At 49.2% G+C, this 17,451-nt stretch overlaps 1 protein-coding gene and 1 long non-coding RNA gene across 2 annotated transcripts; both read left to right on the forward strand.

The window, feature by feature from the left end:
• On the forward strand, window positions 8–4,066 carry ZIC3 (Zic family member 3). Its single transcript, XM_021406652.1, has 3 exons — window positions 8–1,058; window positions 1,540–1,703; window positions 2,145–4,066. The coding sequence occupies exons 1-3, from the start codon at window positions 8–10 to the stop codon at window positions 2,325–2,327; spliced, it is 1,398 nt and encodes a 465-aa protein (XP_021262327.1). The 3' UTR covers window positions 2,328–4,066.
• On the forward strand, window positions 4,106–15,115 carry LOC110403415. The gene is made up of 3 exons (XR_002441656.1): window positions 4,106–4,464; window positions 7,628–7,790; window positions 11,692–15,115. It is a non-coding gene; the product is annotated as an uncharacterized LOC110403415 (long non-coding RNA).

Genomic DNA, 17,451 nt, shown 5'->3' on the forward strand with positions numbered 1-17,451 from the left:
CGCGCCCATGACGATGCTGCTGGACGGAGGGCCGCAGTTCCCGGCGCTGGGGGTGGGCGGCTTCGCGGCGCCCCGCCACCACGAGATGCCGGGCCGCGACCCCGCCGCCGCCGCCGGGATGGGACTGGGCCCCTTCGGGGACTCCTCGCACGCCGCCGCCGCCTTCAAGCTGAACGCGGCCCCGCACGACCTCGCCGCCGGGCAGAGCTCCGCGTTCACCCCCCAGGCTCCCGGCTACGCCAGCGCGCTCGGCCACCACCACCACCACCACCACCACGCCGGCCAGGTGCCCTCGTACGGCGGGGCCGCCGCCTTCAACTCCACCCGCGACTTTCTGTTCCGCAACCGCGGCTCCGGCATCGCGGACGCGGGCTCCGGCACGGCTCAGCACGGCCTTTTCGGCGGCTCTCCCGGAGGTTTGCACGGCCCCGGCGGCATCCCGGACAGCCCGGGCTACCTGCTCTTCCCCGGGCTCCACGAGCAGAGCCCGAGCCACACGTCCCCCGGCGGGCACGTGGACAACGGGCAGATGCACCTGGGGCTGCGCGGGGACCTCTTCGGGCGGCCGGACCCGTACCGCGCCGTCTCCAGCCCCCGCACGGACCCTTACGGCGGGGCCCAGTTCCACAACTACAACCACATGAACATGAATATGGGCATGAACGTGGCCGCTCATCACCACCACCACCATCACCACCACGGGCCCGGGGCTTTCTTTCGGTACATGCGGCAGCCCATCAAGCAAGAGCTGTCCTGCAAGTGGCTCGACGAGAGCCAGCTCAGCCGGCCCAAGAAGAGCTGCGACAGGACTTTCAGCACCATGCACGAGTTGGTCACCCACGTCACCATGGAGCACGTCGGGGGTCCGGAGCAGAACAACCACATCTGCTACTGGGACGAGTGCCCGCGGGAAGGCAAATCCTTCAAGGCGAAATACAAACTGGTCAACCACATTCGGGTGCACACGGGGGAGAAGCCCTTCCCCTGCCCCTTCCCCGGCTGCGGGAAGATCTTTGCCCGATCCGAGAACCTCAAGATCCACAAGCGGACGCACACAGGTAAGCGCCGGGGCTGCGCGGTGCTGAACGGCGGTGCCGGCCCGTGCGGGGGGAGCCGTGGAAATGCCGACGAACCCCCTTTTGCGGAGATTCCGCTCCTTTTTTTCCCCCTCTTTATTTGATTTTCAGTCCCGCTTGGCGTCTCTCCTAATTAAATCAGCGAGACTTTGCTCAAAGTCTATTTATTTGCAGCTTCCTTTCGGCAGCGGGAAAGGGGGGAAGGCAGGGAGCGAACGCACTGTGGGCGCTGTGTAGAGCTGCCCGAGCCGCTGGGCCGATCTCGGGCTTCTCCCTGCTCGGGCGAATTGAAAGTAACAAAGGCTGACCCGAATTTATCCACCGCGTAACAAATCCCGCTGCCCCCGTCCTCTTCTTTGTTTTTTTGGGGGGTCCCGGGGTGACCTCGAGGTGGGGGCAGAGGGAGGGAGCGGGGGGGACGGAGCGGGGAGTTGCCTCCCTTCACCCTCTCTGAATTTCACAGGTGAGAAGCCCTTCAAGTGCGAGTTTGAGGGCTGCGACCGGCGCTTCGCCAACAGCAGCGACAGGAAGAAACACATGCACGTCCACACCTCGGACAAGCCCTACATCTGCAAGGTGTGCGACAAATCCTACACCCACCCCAGCTCACTTAGGAAACACATGAAGGTAATCACTCCCTGCTCCCCAGCTCTTCCTTCCCCAGGCGGTGATGCTTGGCCGCCGGTGTGCTCAGTGCCAGACGGGGCAGAGCCGTGCATTGCCTGCGCTGCGCTTCCAGCTCCAGGCCCCGCTGTCCTTAGTGCCTGGGCCGTGGCTGGAGCACAGCCCGGGGAAATGGCGTAGTTTGTTTTTGTGCTGCTGCTGGTGCAAGTGCTGCCTGGTTTGTAGAGCTCTACGCTCCAGAGAGCTGTGCAAATGCAGCCTGGGCTGTGGCTGCAGCCCCCCATGCTGGGAAGTTGCTGGGAGCTGCAGCGGCACCGCACGGTGCTCAGAGTGACCAGCACGCCGCCGAGCAGGGGACCCCAATATCCCCCCCTGTGCACGGAGCATCCTGACCCGCCTCAGCACTTCCCTGGGCTCGCTCCCATTTTTGCCTCTTGCTTTTAGGTGCACGAATCCCAGGGCTCGGACTCTTCCCCTGCAGCCAGTTCAGGCTACGAGTCCTCCACCCCCCCGGCGGTGGGCTCGGCCGGCAGCAAGGACTCCACGAAAACGCCGCCGGCAGCCCTGCAGGGGAACCCCGGCCACAACCCTGGCCTGCCCCCCAATTTTAACGAGTGGTACGTGTGAAGGCAGCGGCTGCCCGGCCAGAGACTGGACCAAACGCCTTGGGAATGAGGCAGAAGGACAAGCCAAGCCCACTGCAACTCGCTCCCACGGAAATGGAGTTTCCACACCGACGACCGCATAGGGCTAGTTAACTGCCAGGAACCGGAGGGGGGGTGTCTTTTATTATTATATTATAATTATAACTATTTTTTGCAAGCCGAGACGCTGGACTAGCCATGTCCTTTTCTCAGGATTGGATTTCTTTTTTTTTTTCTTTTCTTTTTTTTTTGCAGTCGCAGTCGTTCCTTTGATTTATTATTTTCCCTCTCCTTGCCCAGTACCTCTTCCTCCGATTCCCCACTTTTTACTTTTAATTTTTTTTTGTTTTTTCTTCTTCTTTCGGTGGGATGTTGACATGAGGATGAAAATTCTCCTTCGCCTTAGTGGTGATTGTTTAAACTTACAGTCTTAAACCGTGCCAAAGTCCTGTTATGTCTTGAACTTTCCTCTCTAGCTCTCATGCTGCTCTCTCTCTGCTCTCCTCCTCTTTCTCCTTCTCTCTCTCTCCAAGCATTACACTTGTGAATGTATTCTCATCTGATGGGGTCGGTCAGTATTTTTCAGGATGAGGATGTGGTGTTTATTCTACCCAGATTGTGACGTTTAGTATAACAGTTGCCTTTTTGTAATAACTTTTTTTGTAAATACATATCCATGATGCCATATTTATCGTTCGTAATTTAATTATTGATACAAAGTGCCGGGAACTGAACAATATTTATGGGGGAGAAAAAATTGTTTTCTAACAAAAAAAAAAAATACAAACAACAACAAAAAAAATCAACTCTGTACAGCTTTTGGCTATAACTGCTTTAGCATTAAAAGTTTATTGTTTTGGAAAGAGCCCCCGCGAGCCGTTTTTGACCCCCTCCGTGTCCCCTCCCCCCCCTTTTCGGGGGCCGCCGTGGGCCCGGTTCGGGTCCGCGCCGTTGTTTTGGGACCGGCGATGCGGGAGAAGCGTCCTGCTCCTCGCTGCTGCTTTTTCTCCTGCCCCTTTGTCCCCGCCCTCCGCTTCGCATCCCCGCGACCTTCCCGAGCCGACGGAGCCCGGAGCGCGGCGGCGCCGACGGAGAAGAGCCCCGGGGGCAGCGGGGCCGCCCGACGGTGAGTACCGGGCCGGGAGCCGGCAGCGGGCTGCTTCCCGGAGGGGACACGGGCGACTTTACGGCTCGCCGTACTTAGTCCGTTATCGTCTGGTTTTGTTGTTTTGTTTTCGTTTTGCTTTTTTCTTTATTTCCGGTTAGGATTCGACAAAGTGTCCCCATCCCCAGGAGAGCTGAGCCGAGAAACTCCAACGCCGCCGAGGAGCTTCAAACAACCGGAGCGATGGTGGAAAACGGCTCCCCTGGAAGTTTCGTGCTCCGCTCCGGGAGACGCCCGGCACCGCCCGGGCTGCGACGGGACGAGGCGGCTCCGTACCGCGGCGGTGCGCGGCCGCTGCTGCCCCCGGTGCCGCAATCGCATCCTTCTCGGAGCTCGCTGCGGGCGGGGACCCCCCGGACCGCGCACCTCTGCCGTCCGGGAGCGACCCCCCCCGACGGGCCCGTCTTGAACTTGACTCGGGGGCACCGCGGGCGGCCGGGGCTGTCCCGTCTCCTCTTGCATGACGCTCGGGCAAGCGGCCCACGGAACACTGCATGCTTTAAAAATTAACATTAAGCGAATTTATGTTCTCTCCCCTTTCTTAACATCCACCCCCCCACCCCGCCTCCCCCCCCCAAAAAAAAAAAAAAAATTAAAAAAGTCTTATCCGGCAGGAAAAAAAAAGGAGAAAGGTAGATATCAGTCTCCGGTGCTGCAAGTCTGGAAAAACAAAAAAGAAATCCCAAGCCAGCTAAAGGCAGCTTTCCCACCTACTCTCATTGCTGAATTTCTTCCCTTAAAACAGTTGCAGAGTTCCCCCCCGAGGTGCCTGGCCAGCAGCGCTCCCGCTGCCCGATGCCGTGAGCTCTCTCGCTGTGCGCAGTCCCGGGGCCGCGCAGGGCCGGGCCGGGCCAGGAGGAGCGGAGCCGTCCGGGGCCGTCGGGTTTTCCTCAGACGCCCACCTGTGTCGTGTCTGCATTAGCCTCAGAACCGCGCCAGCTTCGGAAAGGTGCCGGTAGGCTCGGATTCGTTACTGTTTTGCTTGGAACCGGGGAGGCGTGGGGTGTGCAGGCTCTGTGGGGGTCCCCCGGGCTGAGGGCTGTGCCCTGGGCAGCTGGCGTTGTCTGGGGTGTGAGCCCCGATGGGGCCAGGGCCCTTCATGGTCATGCTGGTTCCTGCCCTGCCGACCCCAGTAAGTTATGTCCATGGGTTTGCAGCACGGCCCCAGCCGTGTTTCTAGCCAGGGCTTAAACCCAGCGTCTTGCGTCATTTGCCTTCTCTGGGTGACTGGGCAGCCTTGGGGTCTCCCAGCCTTAGGATGGGGAAGGGGGAGCAGACCATTCTCTGCACCCCGCTGAGGTCAAGGCCTCCCTGCTGAGGCTGCTGTTCTGCAGCCCCCCCCACTCTGCCCCCCCCCCCCCAAAGAAAAGGGGCAGGGGCAGCTGGGTTGTGCGTGCATAGCTTGGAATGGAAGTGATGCTTGGGATGAGTGTACACAGGGTTGGCAGCCTGTTTTGGGGCTGAGATGCTTTCAAAATGAGATGCTCGGGGCTAGCAGTGAGGAGATGGGGCAGCAGGGCCCTGTCCCCATGAACATCATGCTGTGTTGCTGCTGAGCACTTGTGGATGAATAAGGACTTTTTTTTTTTTCTGTAAAAGAAGCCAAAAGGCTCCATTCCTCACTCTGGCCCATATTAGACAGTCTTAGAGCAAAGGACACTTTTGCTTTATTCCTGCATTGCTTAAGCTGGTTGTGAGGTGAGCCCCTGAATGCAGTGCCAGGGCCTGGCAGTGGGGCATCCTCTGTCCTCACAGTTTGGGGTTTCTCCCTGCAAACAGGACAGGGTGGTGCTGGTGAAGCAGGTGCCCTGTTAGCTCAGCTCTTGGTGTGTCATTAAGAATGGATCTGGTGTCGCACCCTGAAGAGTCCCAGGACTGCGCACAAAAAAGGGGCCGTGTTCTGCTGTCCTCTCTCAGGCTGGCAGCCCCTCGGAGTTGCTGTATGAGCGGGATTAGGTGGATTTGTCCCCAGATAAACAGAACTCAGGATGGTTTTCTAAAAGGGTTGATGGTGATTCACTGTGCTATAAAGAATCCAAGCAGAGGCAGGCGATGAGCTGGAGCCATTCCTTTTCTACCACGCTTTATGAGCCATGAATATTTTGATTCCTTTGGTGCCATTGTTTTTGCGTATGTGTCTCTGTGTCTGGTGTAACCCAATGAAAATAATATACTTTTTCTCAGGCTTTGTGCATGCCGTTGGCTGCACGCAGTGGGAAGGCAATCCCGAAGGCGTTTGATCAGGTTGTGTGCAAGTGTCTCAGAGCTACGGCCCCAGGAATTAAGTTCCTTTAGTAACTCTGTTGGCTGCAAAGCCCTCGTTCCCAAAGCAGTGGTGGGCTGCAGTATTGTGTTTGCATCTCTTTTTTTCTTTTTCATATAATGTTCCCAGATTAAACATATTATACACTAACTAACAGCAGCTTTTTCAGCTGAGCCTAACTTTTAGATAAACCATCCCTGATATTGATGCTTTCAGCATGACCAAACTATTTGGAAAACACCTCTGCAGAGATGCATGCTTGTTTTGGAGAGGCAAAACTCGAGAGGAAGCTTTAAATTCTTTGCAGAAATCTAATTTCATCAGGCAGAAGGAAAGAATTTGCATCACTTTGACTTATCTATGCCTTCATTCCCAGAGCTGGGCCATTTGGTTCACCTCGCTGTGCCGTTTGCATGCTTTAAAAACACGGTGTGCGTCCCACGAGTGCTGCTCAGCGCAGTGCTCCGAGGGCTGTAACAGTGCATAGAGGGACTGAGGGCTGTCCTGCTGAAGGTTGTGTCTGAGGCCTGCAGGGACGGAGGGCAGCAGCGTAGCTTCATGTTACGATGTGAATTTTTACTCTTGGTTAACCAGGCCCGAAGGGTGGGGTGCAGCCTGGAGCCAGGCCTATTCCCCCACACCATGCAGGCCTTCGGTGGGTTTGAGGACAGAAGTGAGTGCTGGGCCTTATCCGTGCGCTGGGCCGCGGCCTTGTGCTGAGAGGTCACAGCGGGGTGGGAGACGTCAGCTTTGGGTTTCTGCTTGGTGCACAGAGAGCACTGACGTGGGGAAGGCCGGCGGCAGGCAGGGCGTCCTGACAGGCAGCGAGCACCGCGCGGCATTGCCCTGAAATACACTGCCCTGAAATACACTGCCCTGAAATACACTGCCCTGAAATACACTGCCCACCGGCTCCTCTCTGAATCCCTCCCCGGTTCCACTGAGACAATAATACATTGTAAAAATACTCTTTTTTTTTTTTTTTTTTTTAATGACTATTTTTGCTGTTTTGGTCAGTTAGGTGTTTTTATTCTTTTCTTTTTCCTCCGTTTTTCTCCTTATTTTCATTTGTCTAGTGCTTGCTTTTACCTATGTTAGCAGCACACAGTTGAATTGAAGGTTTCTTGTGCTGGGGCTGCAGAGGGAAACTTGGACGTAACTAAAGGAAGAGTCTGATGTGGGGCTCAGACACGGTCTTTAATTCAGAGACAAATCTCTGTGCAGCGGATGGTGTGTGCAAAGTTCTCAGCCCCACGCTGAGCCACGCGAGCCGGGCTCTGCAGATGGTCCCCAGACCGTGCAATTCCCACAATATTTCTATTTACTAAAAGAGAAGATGCTGCAGCAACTCGCTGCAACTGTCTAAAGACCACTCTGAAACAGGATTGCTTCGTTTGTCAAGGTGCAGAAAGAAAATGAAAGGGTTTTTTTTCCCCTTTTCTCCTGTTTTGTTTTGTTTTTTTCCTTCAGTGGTGTGAGCCTCACTCGCTAGATTTCATTTTGCCTTTCTCTTTTTGTGAAACCATTTAGACCAAAGAAACGTTATGTACCTGTGCTTCAGAGTGGAGTCTGAGCTTTCATATAATTGCCTGATTCTGGAAGTTGAATTATATTTAAAAAAAATGAGGCTATTAATAATATTCTAAGAACTGGCAACACTGTGGCGGTAAAATATAGATTTAATTTTTAATCTTGGGCCTGCAGAAGTATTTTAAAATAATGCAGTAAGTGGAATGATTTACTTTAATGTCTTTGCAAGCACTCAATTTGTATTTAAAATGAGATTCCAGCGTGACGTGTCAATCTGCCCTTTTTTCTGTTTCCTTTTCGCTCTGTGCTGATGCGGGAGGAGCAGGCGGGCAAAGGACCAAAGGAGCAGGAACCGTGCCTTGAAGATTCTCCCCGCGCCTTCAGGAGGATGCTGGGCTGAGCCAAAATCAAAGTGCTCTGCTGAGCTCACGTTGTGCTGCTGGGGAGTTGGTTTCAGAGGGGTTCCCTCACCCGGTCAGAAATCTCAGGTTGGCGATTTATTTTCTTTTCAAAGGAAAAAAAAAATTAGGAGACCTGAATTAACGCTTAGTTCGTTTATAAAAGTACAAGCAGACATGGGGCATTTTAAGAATTATGATATTGTCTGAAAAAAAAAAAAACTTGGTGGGCTGCGTGGAAACCCGCGTGTGAGTGATTTCAGCAAGACCCCACCTGGGTCCCTGGCTGTGATTTCTGTAAGCTTTGCCTTGCATTTGCACTTTCTTTGTATGTTTAATATGCTGGCATCAACCATGTCAGCTGTATCTTGATGTCTGTAATCAGAGGACAGAGAAAAATAGCGTGTGCTTGCATCTGGGTCTGTTAAGTGCCACACTCCCAGTGTCTGTGGCACTCAAGCAGCTTTTTAGAAATTTGTAACACAAACTTGAGCACCCGCAGTGTTAAAGCAAGATTTGTTCTTGTTGTTTATCTTTCATCCCAGCTAGGTAAAAAAAATACTCTTGATAGAAGAATAGTCTGCATCAGTGTTGTGGTTGTGTCACGCTTATATTTCTAGATTTCATTGTTTTACCGTAGGTTAAGAAACAGTTTCTTTCCAAACTGACAATAAATTACTGTGAAAGAAAGAAGCCAGCATCAGTGCCCCCTACGAAGTTCAAAATCACATAGGCATCAGTGAAACGTTAAGGTTCTGAAAACATGTTTTCTTCTTTTCAGTAATTTTCTGTTCTTAATCTTGGACAGCCTTGTGCATAAAAGCTCGTCGTCGGGGCGAGTAAATCGTGCCCAGCAGAAGGGCGGACGCGAGGAAGGGGCATAGGAGAAATACTGCATTTCATAAACACAATCACCAGAGCATTAGGAGAGCAAACATGTGGTTTTATGAACATAGTTATAAATATTTAAACATGCAAAATGAAAATGTTGCTAAATGTCTGGTTTTCATTATCTTTCAATGAACATTCTCATTCTTGGAAGCGTTGCTGGCTGTCTGCAGAAAGCGATCACCACCCCCTCCCCAAAATGAATGATGTGTAATGCAAAAACGTGTTAAAATGCACAGTTGTTTGTAATATCTTCTACCAAAGTGGAAGACATTCTACCAAATTTGGTATTCTATTGAATCCCAAAGTATCCTTGCCCCACAAACAGGAACCAGCCTGCTTCTGTCAGCAACTTTCTTGCTGGATGTTATGAAAAATTTGAGGGCAGTTTTGGAAATAGATGTCGCTTAGTGCACTTGGAGACGTGTCCTGTGATCCTTTCTCCTTCCTGCAGAAGTCAACGAAAGATACCACATCTGATTTTATCATGATGAATATATATATTGCTTTGTAGTGTCAACAAGTGTTTAAGTGTTCTCCATGCCTCCTTGGAAGGGTTTGGAGGCTGCAGGGGGAATTTTGGGCTGGGGAGCCATGGCTCTGCCCCTTGATGGGTTGTTGCAGGGGTATGAGTCTGCGCCTTTAAATAGGAGCATGGCAAGCCGCAGCAGTACGGGTTGTGCAATTTTGCTTGCGTGAGCGGAGGCCTGTGAAAGAGCTGGGGCCACGCTGTGCATCACTGTTCGTAATAAGGCAGGTGTCTGGCTCCTGGGATCCTGCTCTCTTGGCTTCAGTCCTGCCCGGTTGTTGTATTCCCATAACGCTCTGGCTGTGCCGTGTATGTCACGGGGGAAGATGCCAATTTATTTATTTTTTTGTTTGTTTTCTGAATGCACCAGGAAACCCATTTTCTATTAGTTCCATATTTAATCCTGAGTGCCGTGAGTTTCTGCTGTGCTGGGCAGAGCATGGCATGCTGTGCTGGCACGCACGCACGCGCCTGCTGCTCGCTGCGTGTTCCTCCTGCAGTTGCTCCCACCAATAAATCCGCACTTGCTGCAGTCAGAATGGAAATCTTAAAGACAAAGGATTCGACTGGGCAGTTTTTATTGTTGTGATAGAGTAGAAGGCCTCAAGTTAAGGGATAGAGCCTGTGTGGATGCTGTCTCCTGCCAGCGCTGCTGTGCCTGTACCGAGGACTGTAAAAGGGGGATTCGTATTTCCCCACTTTGGTTCTTATTGCTGCGCTGCAGCAAATCCCAAAGAAATGGTAGATGAGAAGTGAGCCTGGAGGAGTGCGGGGGCCCTGCTCCGTGCAAAGCAGGACTTGCCCAGCACCGCTTGCAAGGCCATGGCTGGCTGCAGTGTGTGGGCACAGCCGGTCCCATTCCCATGCCGGGGTTGTGGGATGGAGGCTGCTGGCAACCCCAACCCAGGCCTGGTTTCTGGGGGCAGGCGCTCTGGGGCTGCTCCCTGCATGCTTACGTCAATGAAGACCTTTCCACGGACTCCAGTCTGGGTTGGATCAAGCCTTGCATGGTTGTGGCCCTTGTGCATTTCAAAACCGTATTAATCTATATCTGGATCCCAATGGGGCACCCGGGATGAGCTGAGCTCAAACAATCCTTGGCAGGAGGGACAGTGTGGAGTTGGCAAGGATTTTTGTCCTGTTATTGGTTACTCGGAGGAAGGAATGTACGCACCAGTTTAATATACGACAACTTGAGGTCTGTCATCTTAAGCATATTAGAAAAGCCTTATTTTTAACAAATCCCAGAGCTTTCGGCAGGCATCGTGCTGCAGCTGCGCTGGGACCGGACGATGGCTGTGGATGGAGGCATGGGGCTGCTCGCTGTCTCAGTGCACAGTCGGGTCAGCCCTGGGGGTGCTGGGGGATGGACCCCGGGCTGCTTGCCCCTTGGCTGGGAAATGGAAGGGGAGACAAAGTCCTTGGGCAGAGAAAAGCTGGCAAATGAGGCAGTGTCAGAACAGCCCATAGAGCCCATGCACTGAAAGCTTCTCCTGGCTGGTTCAATATGTCCCCAGTGAGTTTGGCTAGGGAGTTCTTTATCAAGCTCAGAGGAGACTTTCTTCTCTATGGAAAAATCTTCAAAAAACTTCCCAAAGACCTTGAGACAGATTTTACACTCTCTCTGTCAATGTGATATTTCTCCAATGAAAATAAGGATTGGTGCTTCTGTTGAAAAGCGTCTTGTATAAATTCATCCTTTCTGCTTTCTCTCTCTGGATTTCAAAAGTATGAAAAATTCAACCTAGTAAAGACTTTTCAGCAGGTTTATTTGGGTTTGTTGTATCAAGCGCAAGAAATTCAGTCCGCATAACTGTTCTCCCCTAACGTTGTTAGGAAGGAAGGAGGAAATTTGTTCTGTTTCATTTTGGTTTGGTTTGGGAGTGGGGAGGAGTTTGGAAAACAATTTTCTCTATTTTTACCAAACATTGTTTTTATTTTTATCAATCGACACAGCACCCGAGCACTTAGCAAGCTGCTGCCTTCAACAATATCCCCATAAAGAGCAAGCTGAAATAGCACAAGGAATAGATGTCAGCCTCAGACTGACAACTGTGCTTCTGGGTAATCTAATGCCATTTTAATATCTTGCTTTTAATTCAGCTCAGCGAATGGTTTGATGGACAAGGCACTGATGCTCGTGAGCGCGAGTTCAGTTGTTAGTGCTATGTCAGAAATTATTTTTCACAGACGACTGTAGTTGGAGCGTCGGCTCCCATTAAGGATATTAAGTGTATCGGTATATATTAAGTATATATGACCTCTGAGATTCTGTGCTAGCACACTGCGTTTAGTAGCCTTTGGTTTGTTTCTGCGGTGACAAAAACAGAAGGTCTCTGGTTAACTTTTGACCATTGACATATTAAATGAAGATGCGCGTTTGAGCAACATCAGTGATTTCAATTGACTCATCAATTGCCATTGCATAGCAGTCTTCATGTTTCACTTTGGTAACAAGCTGATCTGCCACATCTGATGCCAGCAATTCAGTCCTTCAAACAAATGACATGTTTGATAAAGAAATCTTTTTAAATTCATTATGCACTTTGGCTTTTGTCTTTCCTTTTAATACAGCATCTGTTGCAGCCGGGATACATTCCTTGATCGTTTCTGAGTCTGCAATTATTTTTCTGCCTGCCCAGTGTCCCAGAGATGTGAAACGAAGCTGCCGCGCTCTGCTGTTGAGCACTGAAACTCTACACCGACATTCAATTTAATCTCTTGGAACAGACCGCAATAAAGTAGTTTCATCAGCACACACTTGTGATAAAAAGGCGACACGAAGAAAGCCAGCGAACTAAAAGGCCCTGCATTTTTCTGGGAAGACAATAGGATATCTGTCTCTTCATTTGTTTCATGGATTCCTTATGCAGCCATTCACATTCAGCAGAAGGCTCCAAATGTCTAAACTTTATCCTGGGCATTTTTTTCAGTGCTGGAAAGGAATAGAGTTAAGTGTCCCAAGGGGAGTTTTATAGAAAATGCTATGTGCAATGTTAATGAGTTGGGAAGGGGTCATATGTTTTTCCGTATAGAGCCTATGCAGAAACAAATACGGAACCCAAGGAGAAATGATGTGCAAGGACCCGCTGATGTGTGCCACAGGGTGATCCTGGGCTTCTGTCACCCCTAAAAGATGGGCAAAAGACTTCAATCCCAAGAGCCCCCTGTGCCCCCGCATAGCTCCATGCCGGGCTGGGTGAATAGCTGGGGCTGGAAGAAATGACAAACTTCTTGGGTGCCACAAGAGATTGCTTCAGCGTTACTGATCCTCACTCTGCTCGTTACTGAAAATGCATCAAGCAGCTATATGGGTCAGACTGCTAAATTTGTAGACACGGAGTGTCAGGAAGCCTTTTTGTCAACTTCGTACCGTTTAGTATATTTGTCCTCAAGTTCAAAGCAATCCTGGCCTCAGACTTGTGATATTTTCTGCCCTTTCCCCTTTCTGTTGACTCAAACCTCTTCCCTTTGAGGTCAACATCAAAATAAAGATGTATGTTTCCTCAGCCTGACCATGGCTCTGACTCTTTAGATCAGCAATCCTATAGTCCATATGTCTTCCCATCTGTCAACTGGCATTTGAAGCCAGCTTGCTCCTCTATTCTTTCAGACAAGTGTGAGAATCAGAAGTTTCTTTAATGACGGTTTCAGGCCTTAAAGCATTTGCTAAGATACTACCTATTAAGATCCCTTGATGGCACCTTGAATAGAGATCAAAAGCAGCTGAGTTCACTCTGCAAATCTAATCTGGCCGTCAGTTTAGGGTGCTAGGAGAGGGGTGGGGAGGGCACTGTGCTCCTGTGGTGAGGAGCCTGGCCTGGGAAGTCAGCATCATGGCTGTGGGGAGTGCCAAAGCTCTGACATGCACGAAGCAGTGACTGAGAGCGTGGCTCTCCGTCTGTCTCTCAAACGTTTCTATTTTTATTGCCTGCCAAGGGATACTGCAAAGCCCTTGGGATATTTGGGAAAGTGTGTGCTCTTTGGGTTCATTTCCCCATGTGATGGTTACAGAAGGCTTAGCAGTGAGGCATGGCCATTCGTTGAAGTTTCTGTATGTTGAAAGGTGTGCATGCTGTCGTGGAAAGGATGGTGGAGGGCATTCCCCAGAGAGACCCCCAGCCAGTGCTGACAAAAAGGCTGGCTGTTTATGGGACCCAAATGTCTGAGGGGGTCTGAACATCCCCGGGATGTGGCTGAGCACCAGAGGATGATGTCACAGCACTGACTGTCCTGTAAAACGCGACACACTGGAGTCAGGGACACCATATGGCCCTGGGTTTGCAATGAAACCTGTTAAAGCGTGAGCATGAACCTGAGCTCCAGAGAGATCCTCTTTGGCCTCAGTGTCATTAAACTTCATCCAGGATATCACTTGTGCTCCCTGAGAAAAGCAGCCTCTCTGGCTGCCTGCTCTGGAGTGTCACTGCTTTTGGAGGAGGTGGTTGATCAAAATGTGGGGCATGCAGATTGTTTGCTTCCAAAAGGGGAAACAGAAAGGACCTTGATGTAATTTTACATCTTTATGAAGAAGATGCACCAGCTCCTGGACACCGCACCAAGCAAAATGTCGAGCCAGTTTTTGTTCCCAAAGCCTCTTTCAGCCAGCCCCTGCCCAAAAGCACTCTATTTGAGATTGTCACTGGGTTTTTTTTTTAAGATGGATTTGGCTTTTTGCTATTTTTCTGTGCTTATAATCCTTTTAATTCCACCATTTTTCTTCTACGACCTTCGTTTAGTCTTTTCTGTCCCTCTTTTACATGATACTCAGCCAAGTCTGTCTCCCTGCTGTCATTTTTAGTGTCAATCCATATCTGCCTTTTTAGGGGGTAGTGGCACTGGTGACGTATACTTGTGGTTAAAGCAAAAGCCACTACTGAGTTGGACAAAATAGGATGAATGCTGTATAAAAGCCTTCAGAGAGCTGTGAAATCTCCATCCTCTCTTCCTTGTTCTCCTGGGAACACTTGCACAAAGAGTATTTTTAATGTGAAGCAAAAAGGGTTCTGATGAATACTCATTAACATTTTGTTTCTGCGAAGATACATACATGATTCTAACAAGGCTGTGAGGGACATGCGTTCAGGGAAGCTCTTAGATGTACACTTATTGCTGTGTGTGTGCTTAAATCTTCCTGATGGCTGCTGCTTTGCTGAACAGACATATTAACCAAAGACAAAAACAGGTATTTAATGGGGCTTGCTGGTCCTGCCCTGGCCAGAGGCAGTCTGCTGTGATGAAGGTCTTCAAATTCACTCCATAGTGGTGCTCTGTGAGCAGTGAATCCCCCCATAGTGGAACGGATTGGTTGAAATAAACGCCTGCAAATAATTTGTATCGTAGTTGTTAACAACAAACAATGGGAGCAGAATTTAACCAGAGATTGCAAGGGGAAGCAACAGAGCCACCAGAGACATTCTGTAGCATGTTTTCGTCACATTACTTTGTACTCAGCCCAGATGGAAGTCATGGGGTGAGGATATCACTTCACCATTGACACTTTGGAAGCATCAGTCTCAGAAATGCAGATTTGATATGGACGCTGCTGGCTGTATCCCAACTATTCTGAGCTGGTTAAAAAAGAGCCTTGGTCAGGAGGAGTTAATTTAGCATGGTGTTGAGTCTCAGCTAGTAACCTTCCCTGAGAGACAGGAGAAGCATGTCTGTCTGTGCTTCTTCCTGCAGGTATACCATTGATAATGTTCTTCTGTTGCTCTGAATGTCCTGTGGAAGGTGGTGGAGTGCTAGGCTGGCTTTGCTGTGTGTGCAGGTTGTGCCCAGCAGTGTGAGAGGTCCCTAGGTTAGATCAGGATTAAGGAACTTGCATTTGCATAAAAGGGAAACGTGCCTGATGGGACCAGCTATGCAGCAGAGGTAACCAGACGTGACAGCAGAGTTTCCAGGCTTTGCTGGAGTTCTCATATCTTGTCACAAGGCAAACTGTACACTGATTTTTCATGAGGTCCCTTTTCTTCCAGTGATTGTAATCCAATCTGTGCTGTAATCTGTGCTGTTCTTTCTGTATGAAATCTTGTGGGCTTTTTTTTAGCAGCTTTTTGGATGGAATAATGAAGTTGAACAGAAACAAGAAGAAGAATGTATGGTCTAGCTGTTCCTTTTGGGACTACCCAGAAATATCCAGCAGATGAACGTGTTTTGTATGTCTGAGTGTCATTTTGATTCACTTGAAGCACACTGAAGCCATGACACAATGTCACCAGAGACTGGAGTTTCTGTCACCACGTGATGGCTGGTTTGCTGAGAAGATCATTAATTTAATACCTCTAAATACTTCTGGAGCCTCAGGGTATGGTGCGATGTGGACGCAGAAGCCCAGGTGTCTCTGCTGGGAAGGGAAAGCTCTGGGTTCTGATCCTTAATTGCAGGGTTTTTTTATGCACAAAGAGTGATGAGGAGCAGGGACCTGACTCAAGGACATCCATGATGACAATACCTGGGTGCTACAACCAAACCAGCTCATCAAGTTGGTGATTTGGCACTGGTTCTGCACTCCAGGGTGGGAGGGCGGCAGAGTCAGGTTCCTACTACCTGGACCTAACTACTAATTCAAGCAGACTTTTTGTCCCTGGAGGGCAGGGTGAGTGGCTTCACAATACGACAGCTGCTTAGGAGTTGTCACTGAAAATCAGTCACCCAAGAAGACCGTTGACTTCCTTGGACAAATGGGCCCAAAGCATCCTGGTTGAATTTGAGAAGGGAATTACACCACTGGTTTGCTTCACCATTCATTTTGGCCATTCCGCAACAAGTTACTCAGTATGTGTATGTAATTGGGGTTGTCTTTTTCTAGCTGATGGAAAGATAGCTGTGTAATTAACGGACTAGGTCATTTGTGCTAACAATAGCCCATATTATGACAGTGATTGTTAAACAGAATTCTCCCTCAGCAGAAAAAAAAAAAAAAAGATTTGCATTTATGTCTGTTAGCATAATAGAGCTCAGGACTTCTAAGCTGCGTTTGACCTTTGGTGGAGACTAGAGGTGGTAGCACCTGTTACGAGCGAGGCAAATGAAGATGATCCATCACTTCTATTTTTGCGACAGTCACCATGCATTGTAAACATTCTGCTTCTTGGCTTAGTACGTCCTTGGAGTGCGCAGAGCTGGCCTGAAAAACATCGGGATCTGAATGGTTAAAAGCATACCCATCATTTGACATACGTACCGTTCTTCAGCATGTAAGTAGTGTGAATGCGATGTTGCACAAATATTTAGAGCTTCATTTACCTCCATCTTATTATTTGCAGAAAGTTGTGTGCTCTGATGATGTCCTGAGGAATACGAACTGGATATTATTCATATCTCTGCTGCTGGTATTTACTGTCAATAAACAGACTCAGTTAAATGGAAACAAATGTTTGATTCCTAATCCTCTTGCAAGTGTAGACTTCATAATGTGTGACAAATACAGAGATTAATTCCGCCATTTGCCAACAGCACATTACCAGTTTCCCTGTATACAGTGCTGACATGCAATTGTACAGCAATGTTAACCTGTACCTGGGCTGATCCATTGTTTTTCTTCTATTAGGAATTAATTTCTCACGTACTCACTCTGGCCTTTCAACCTGACTGGAACTGCCACATTTTGCCCACTCTATATAAAGGATTTCTCCTCTGTGGTGGAGCTGTTTTGTACTGCAGTGAACTGGTGCCTTTAACACCTTTATTTCGCCTCTTCAAAGCTGAACTTTTTAAAAACGTTTTCTGAGCACGTGACGAAACTCCCTTTGCCAAAAATGATTTATTTTTTTTTAATCTTACAATGCTATTAAACCCGATCTCAAGAGTTAAAGTTTAGTCCCAGGCAGATTCTATTTTCAGATAGAATCGTGTGGAGACTGTGTTTTCAAAAGCATTAACTCAAACCACACGGATGCACAACTGTTTTAAAATATGAGAATACACACATGCTTTTTATTATAACACACATAAAACTGAAGTATAATACAGTAGGCTTTGGCAATAAAACAGAGTAGTTGATATGTAAGTTTTATGCCTAGTTCTTTCGATTAATGAGCCACTTTTCTTGACGAATTGAACATGAATGAGCAAAAACACAATAATCTGATTAGATACTAAATTGATGGTTTTCTGGCAATTCAAAAATTGAATGTCTAGTTCAGAGCTCACTTTTTTTCCCTGGGACAACTTGATAACCTCCTTTTACTATAGCCAAACCACTGCAGAGGCATTGTCAGTCTCTTCAAGTTCACTATTGTTCTCAGAAAATCACTTCCTTAAGAAAGATCCATATGTTGAGGGCCTCAGCTGTACTTTGTGGGAAACAAAATTATGGGTCAAATTCATTTG

This window comes from Numida meleagris, chromosome 8 (genome assembly GCF_002078875.1).
Source record: "Numida meleagris isolate 19003 breed g44 Domestic line chromosome 8, NumMel1.0, whole genome shotgun sequence".
NCBI lineage: Eukaryota > Metazoa > Chordata > Aves > Galliformes > Numididae > Numida > Numida meleagris.